This window comes from Sander lucioperca, chromosome 6 (genome assembly GCF_008315115.2).
Source record: "Sander lucioperca isolate FBNREF2018 chromosome 6, SLUC_FBN_1.2, whole genome shotgun sequence".
Classification (NCBI taxonomy): Eukaryota; Metazoa; Chordata; class Actinopteri; order Perciformes; family Percidae; genus Sander; species Sander lucioperca.
In genome coordinates, this window is record NC_050178.1 from 30,381,009 (window position 1) to 30,387,008 (window position 6,000).

The 6,000-nt window shown below is 43.4% G+C and overlaps 2 protein-coding genes across 2 annotated transcripts in view; both read right to left on the reverse strand.

Moving 5' to 3' along the window:
- Positions 1 to 6,000, reverse strand: part of LOC116039958 — a 54,563-nt gene that overhangs the window by 26,103 nt on the left and 22,460 nt on the right. The gene's annotated exons all lie outside the window — the stretch shown is intronic.
- On the reverse strand, positions 342 to 5,294 carry LOC116039959 (zinc-binding protein A33-like). The gene is made up of 3 exons (XM_036002532.1): positions 5,112 to 5,294; positions 4,831 to 5,027; positions 342 to 1,652 (listed from the first exon to the last, which is right to left on the reverse strand). Exons 2-3 carry the CDS (start codon positions 5,008 to 5,010, stop codon positions 450 to 452), a joined length of 1,383 nt encoding a protein of 460 aa, XP_035858425.1. The 5' UTR covers positions 5,011 to 5,027; positions 5,112 to 5,294; the 3' UTR covers positions 342 to 449.

A 6,000-nucleotide genomic window follows, 5' to 3' on the forward strand; every position in this document is an offset into this window, starting at 1 on the left:
TGTTGAGTATAGTGTTAACTAGCATCACGTGCAGCGGTGTTTGTGTTTCCTGTATCGTCTGTTTCAGAGCACCAGAGAGAAGAGCAGACATATCAGTGGCTCCAGATTTCGGTAGTCAGGGTTGGCAGGAAGAAGATTTTTACAAGTAAATGTTCCAGTTAATGATCCAGGCAGCACATTCTCGTCTCCCTCCTTCATTTTACAGTCCAATGGTGGCTAGAACGGCTCCAGGTCAAACGTCAATATGGAATGGATTAATCTGCGTTATTTTTTTTAACGCGTTATGTTTTCTCAGATTAATTAATCGAAATTAACGCATTATTTTGACAGCCCTAATTCTAAATGTATTTTACTATGAGGGCAAAAATAATAGTAATCATTTGTTAGTTGTACTCAAGGTAAAATCTTAAAATAACCGTGATTTTGATTTTAGGTCATATCGTTCAGCCCTAACTGCTCTGTTGCACTGTCACACAGACCTTCAGTGGTAATATCTTCAGTTTATCCACAGTGCCAATGAATGGAAACATTCTCTCAGTGAAAGTGTGTGTGAAGGTGTGTATGTGTGTGTTAGTATCAGGATCAGAGAATGACAGCTTTCCTCCGTTCCAGTCCAGAGTCACTCTGATCCTCTGGAGCTTCTTCTGCACTACAAGATCAGTGCACATATCTAATGCAGACCGTGCTGCATATTTACCTTTATCAAACTCTATACAACAAAATCCAGACGTTATCAGTCCCTTCCTCTGGACACACTCTGCGAACACACCCAGAGCCCAGATTGAACCGTCTCCAACCTCGACATCCCAGCTGTGAGTCCCTGAGTTAAAGCCCTCAGAGCCCAGCAAACAATAGTCAAACCTCTCTGGATTATCAGGAAGTTGCTGTTTCTCTCCTGGTATCACACTGGTTAGATCTTCAGACAGGATGAGTCTTGGATGAGCAGTGTTTGGGTCCAGAATCACCAGAGTGTAGGAGACCATGTCCTTCATCTTGTTCCAGATGTTGAAGCTCAGGTTGCCCAGGTGTTTGGCCTCATCTATCAGAGCTCCTGAGAGCAGCTGTGGATCATCCAGCAGGGGGCGCTGCTGGACTCTTTCCACTGCAGCCTTGTAGTTGATCAGGAATGAGATGTCTTCAACTCTCAGATCCTCCTCTGTGGCTCTGACTGTGTCTGAAAGAGCTGCTATCTCTCTGCTCAGAGCCTCCATCTTCTCCTTCATCCTCTGACTCTTCTGCTCCTCCTCCTCCCTCAGCGCAGCCAACCTGGCCTCCTCTTCCTCTTCTAGAAACTGGTGAAGCTTCTTAAACTGCTCCTTAATCTTTCTCTCTGTGCGACGGGCCTGGACCTTCAGGTGTTTTGCTATTTGATCACACTCCACTTTAACGTGTTCAAAATCCCATAACTTCTCCTTTAAGGACTCCAGAGTTTCCTGAAGTTTCTTCTTGTGTTGTCGTGCAGCTTCATCGATGGGTCTGAATCTGTGGTTGGAGTGTTTTTCTGAATCTCTGCAGACGAGACAAACTGGCTGCTGATGGTCCAGACAGAAGAGTTTGAGTTTCTCAGAGTGCAGACTGCAGAGAGCCTCTGAAACTCTCTGATCTCTCTGCTGTAAGAAGGACTCACACAGGTTCTTTAACACCAGACTAACATGGGGTTCAGACAAAGACTTTTTCTTACAAACTGGACACTCCCGTGTTGGTTTCTCTGTCCACCAGCTCTTCAGACAGTCTCTACAGAAGCTGTGGCTACATGACAGAAGAACAGGATCTCTAAAAACGTCATGACAGACCGGACAGCAGAGATCCTCCTCTGATCTGGAAGCCATTTAGTCTCTGAGTGAATCCCGTCCCTTCTCTACTAACTTCAGTGTGTGGAGAGTCAGCAGGTTGAAGCAGCAGTGTTGTAGTTTTCCACGTTTCTCTCCTGTAGCTGAACTCACTCAGAGGAAGTTGTTAGTTTGATCTGAAGGTGAATCTGATCCTCTGTTTTTCAGTCTGTCTCTCTCTATAGTGAGGTTGAAGAACAAACTGTTTCCTCGTTTGTCTCAGGTATATCAGGTAAGGGGTGGAGCTCTGTCACACCTTTTCTGCTAAATGTTGTGCCTTCACATGCAACATAGAGGTACATCCCATCCCACAGTGTTGATGCAGGCTGATGCAACCGATATGTTTATGTTTATAGTATGAATGTATTGGAGGAGTTAAAATATAACAAATCCCAGCAATATTCTGTGAATGTGGGACAATGAAATATTTTGGGAAATTAGCTTACATTACATGTAGCTGATGCTTTATCTTCCCACACATGGATGGGACAGCATCAGGAGGAATATGGGGTTCAGTGGGCCTGGGATCGAACTGCCCACCTTCCAATTGGTGAACGGCAGCTTTACCAACTAAGCTAAAGGTAGGCCTTCATTGGCAAATTAGCTCACACACAGACAACTTTTTAGCTTGCATTCAGACAACTTCAGCTCACCCACAAACAAGTTTATGGGAGAAAAAGTAGTGTGTGCAAAAAAAAGTGGTGTAAGTGCATGCTTTTTATCTGTGTTCGCAAGAACAAGTGGAGTATGTGCATGCATTGTTGATATATGGCCTAAACAAACCCTCATAATTTAGGTATGAAGACATGTTGAATTACTTTGGTGATCCTCTGACTTCCCCTACCCACCCTGAGATGTCCACCTTAAATGGAACAAGTCCTCCTCTGACTTAGTCTCGCTTTGCCAGACCTTCCTCCACAGCGCTGCGGAGGAAGGTCTGGCTAGTCCACATGGCATTCCTGGATGGGAGTAAAATGTGCTCTGGTTTATTGGCATTTCTTTAAACCAATCACAATCCTCTTGGGTGGTGCTAAGCACCGGACGGAGCCACGGTGCCTCTGCTAAACAGTCTCAGGAAGGAACTTGTTTTGGTGGAACGTGTACGTTCAAAAGTAGTTTTAGTCGTGCAACAGAAAACTCAGATTGGACAGATAGTCTAGCTAGCTGTCTGGATTTACTCTGCAGAGATCTGAGGAGCAGTTAACCATAGTCCTCACAAATCAACCAGAGGTTAGAACGCCAACACAAAGGAAGAGGAAGGGTACGGACATCTTTATAATCTGAACTACAATTTAAAATAAAGATTGGTAAATCTGAACAAGGTAGGCCACTCAAACATGCATCATTGACATATTGATTGCTTTTTATTTGAATCAAATCAGCTTCCACAAAGTGTTTGCTGGTCTTCAAGGCTCCACACAATAACAAAACATGAACAACAATTTAAAGTTAAACAGTATCAATATAAGAAAATAAAAAACAAAACCTAATGATCACAAGCTAAACTAAATAATTTTACGAAAAGGTTGATAATAGAAAAAATAGCTTACTGTCAAATACAGAGAAAATAAAAACAATAAATGACAGAATTATATCTTTATATCAACTGTTAAACAGACCTTCAGTGGTAATATCTTCAGTGGGACTTAATTCAACGTGTCAAATAATGGAAACAGTGCTTGGCGTAGATGGATGGATAGAAATTATTTTTTTAGGAAGCAAATAGTATAAATGTGAATGTGTAATCATCTCCACCTTCAAACTAAATACTGTATTAGAGCAACTGCTCTAATACAGTATTTAGTTTGATCACACAGACCTTTAGTGGTAATATCGTCAGTTCTTTCTCAGTGTAAAAGTATGGAAACATCCTCTCAGTGAAAGTGTGTGTGAAGGTGTGTATGTGTGTGTTAGTATCAAGATTAGAGAATGACAGCTTTCCTCTGTTCCAGTCCAGAGTCACTCTGATCCTCTGGAGTTTCTTTTGCACTATGAGAACAGTGGATGGATCTGGCGGTGACCATGCTGAGTATTTACCTTTGTAGAACCCTATTGTCCATAATCCAGACCGTATGCGTCCCTTCCTCTGGACAGACTCGGCCAACACACCCAGAAACCAGGCTGTACTGTCTCCAACCTCGACATCCCAGCTGTGAGTCTCTGAGTTAAAGCCCTCAGAGCCCAGGGCAGTACCATATTTATTAAACCTCTCTGGATTATCAGGAAGTTCCTGTTTATCTCCTCCTCGTCTCACACTGGTCAGATCTTCAGACAGGATGAGTCTTGGATGAGCAGTGTTTGGGTCCAGAATCACCGGAGTGTAGGAGACCATGTCCTTCATCTTGTTCCAGATGTTGAAGCTCAGGATGCCCAGGTGTTTGGCCTCGTCTATCAGAGCTCCTGGGAGCCGCTGTGGATCATCCAGCAGGGGGCGCTGCTGGACTCTTTCTACTGCAGCCTTGTAGTTGATCAGGAATGAGACGTCTTCAGCTCTCAGATCCTCCTCTGTGGCTCTGACTGTGTCTGAAAGAGCTGCTATCTCTCTGCTCAGAGCCTCCATCTTCTCCTTCATCCTCTGACTCTTCTGCTCCTCTTCCTCCCTCAGTGCAGCCATCCTGGCCTCCTCTTCCTCTTCTAGAAACTGGTGAAGCTTCTTAAACTGATCCTTAATCTGTGTCTCTGTGCGTCGGGCCTGAACCTTCATGTGTTTTGCTGTTTGAGCAAACTTCATTTTAACTTGTTCAAAAACCTTTAACTTCTCCTTTAAGGGCTCCAGAGTTTCCTGAAGTTTCTTCTTGTGTTGTCGTGCAGCTTCATCGATGGGTCTGAATCTGTGGCTGGAGTGTTTTTCTGAATCTCTGCAGACGACACAAACTGGCTGCTGATGGTCCAGACAGAAGAGTTTGAGTTTCTCAGAGTGCAGACTGCAGAGAGCCTCTGAAACTCTCTGATCTCTCTTCAATAAGAAGACCTCACACAGGTTCTTCAACACCAGACTGACAGGTGGTTCTCCCTTTGAAGATCTTTTCTTACAAACTGGACACTCCCGTGTTGGTTTCTCTGTCCACCAGCTCTGCAGACATTCTTTACAGAAGCTGTGGCTACATGACAGAACAACAGGATCTCTAAAGACTTCATGACAGATCGGACAGCAGAGATCCTTCTCTGATCTGGAAGTCATTTTGTCTCTGGGTGAAGCTGAAAACACAGCAGACAGAAAGTCTAGTCAGTCATGGCTCCTCTCCCTCCTCTACTAACTTCACAGTTTTTAGTCCAACTCACCTTCAGCGTGTGGAGAGTCAGCAGGTTGAAGCAGCAGTGTTGTAGTTTTCCACGTTTCTCTCCTGTAGCTGAACTCACTCAGAGGAAGTTGTTAGTTTGATCTGAAGGTGAATCTGTCCTTTTTCCTGTGTGGCACTCGTAAACAAGGATGAACAAACTGTTTCCTTGTTTGTCTGAGGTGAGTCAGGTGAGGGGTGGAGCTCTGTCACACCCTTTCTGCTAAATGTTGCTTCACATGTAACACAGGGGTGTGTCTCATTCCAGTTTGTCCAGTGTTGATTTGTGCTGGATATGTATACTGCAGCAGGCTGATGCAGCAGATACATATGTTCATACTCTAAAGAAGTTTGAATGTAGTTGGAATGTAGTGGAGAAGTTAAAATATAACATATCTGGAATATTCTGTGAATGTGGGACCATGAAATATTGTGTGAAAGTGAGGTAGTATGTACTGTGAGGAGTGTCGCAGTAGAATACTGTATATAAGGGCTACAATAAAGTTGGTTTAGTTGAATATTGTAGAAGGGCTATCCTCAAATTTTGTAGGAAAGACCTATCCTTAAATATTATTAGAAAGGGCTACCCTTGGATATTGTAGGAAAGGGTTACCCAAATATATTGTAGGAAAGGGATACTCTGGAATATTGTAAGAAAGAGATTCCCTGGAATATTGTAGGCAAAGCTACCCAACAATGGAGAAGTCATCGGAAAAAAATTGGAGGTGGCAGGAACCAGAGTTAAGGTAAGGTCAGAGTTAAGGAAAGTCTGAGATGCAAATTGTGAAGAAGTGGAGCCAGAATAGTTCCTTGAGGTGGGCTAATGTTGCCAATTAATTAAATTTTTGAGCATTCATAAATATTTAAAACAGACATGTGCTCCTCTTTATGTG

Bases quoted from the DNA above. Each gene is read 5' to 3' on its own strand.
- LOC116039959 (XM_036002532.1), bottom strand. From the start codon at position 5,010: ATGACTTCCAGATCAGAGAAGGATCTCTGCTGTCCGATCTGTCATGAA. The intron at 1,653-4,830 runs GTCAGTCTGGTG...TCTGAACCCCAT, and splicing joins CTTCAAAGGGAGAACCACCT to GTTAGTCTGGTGTTAAAGAA.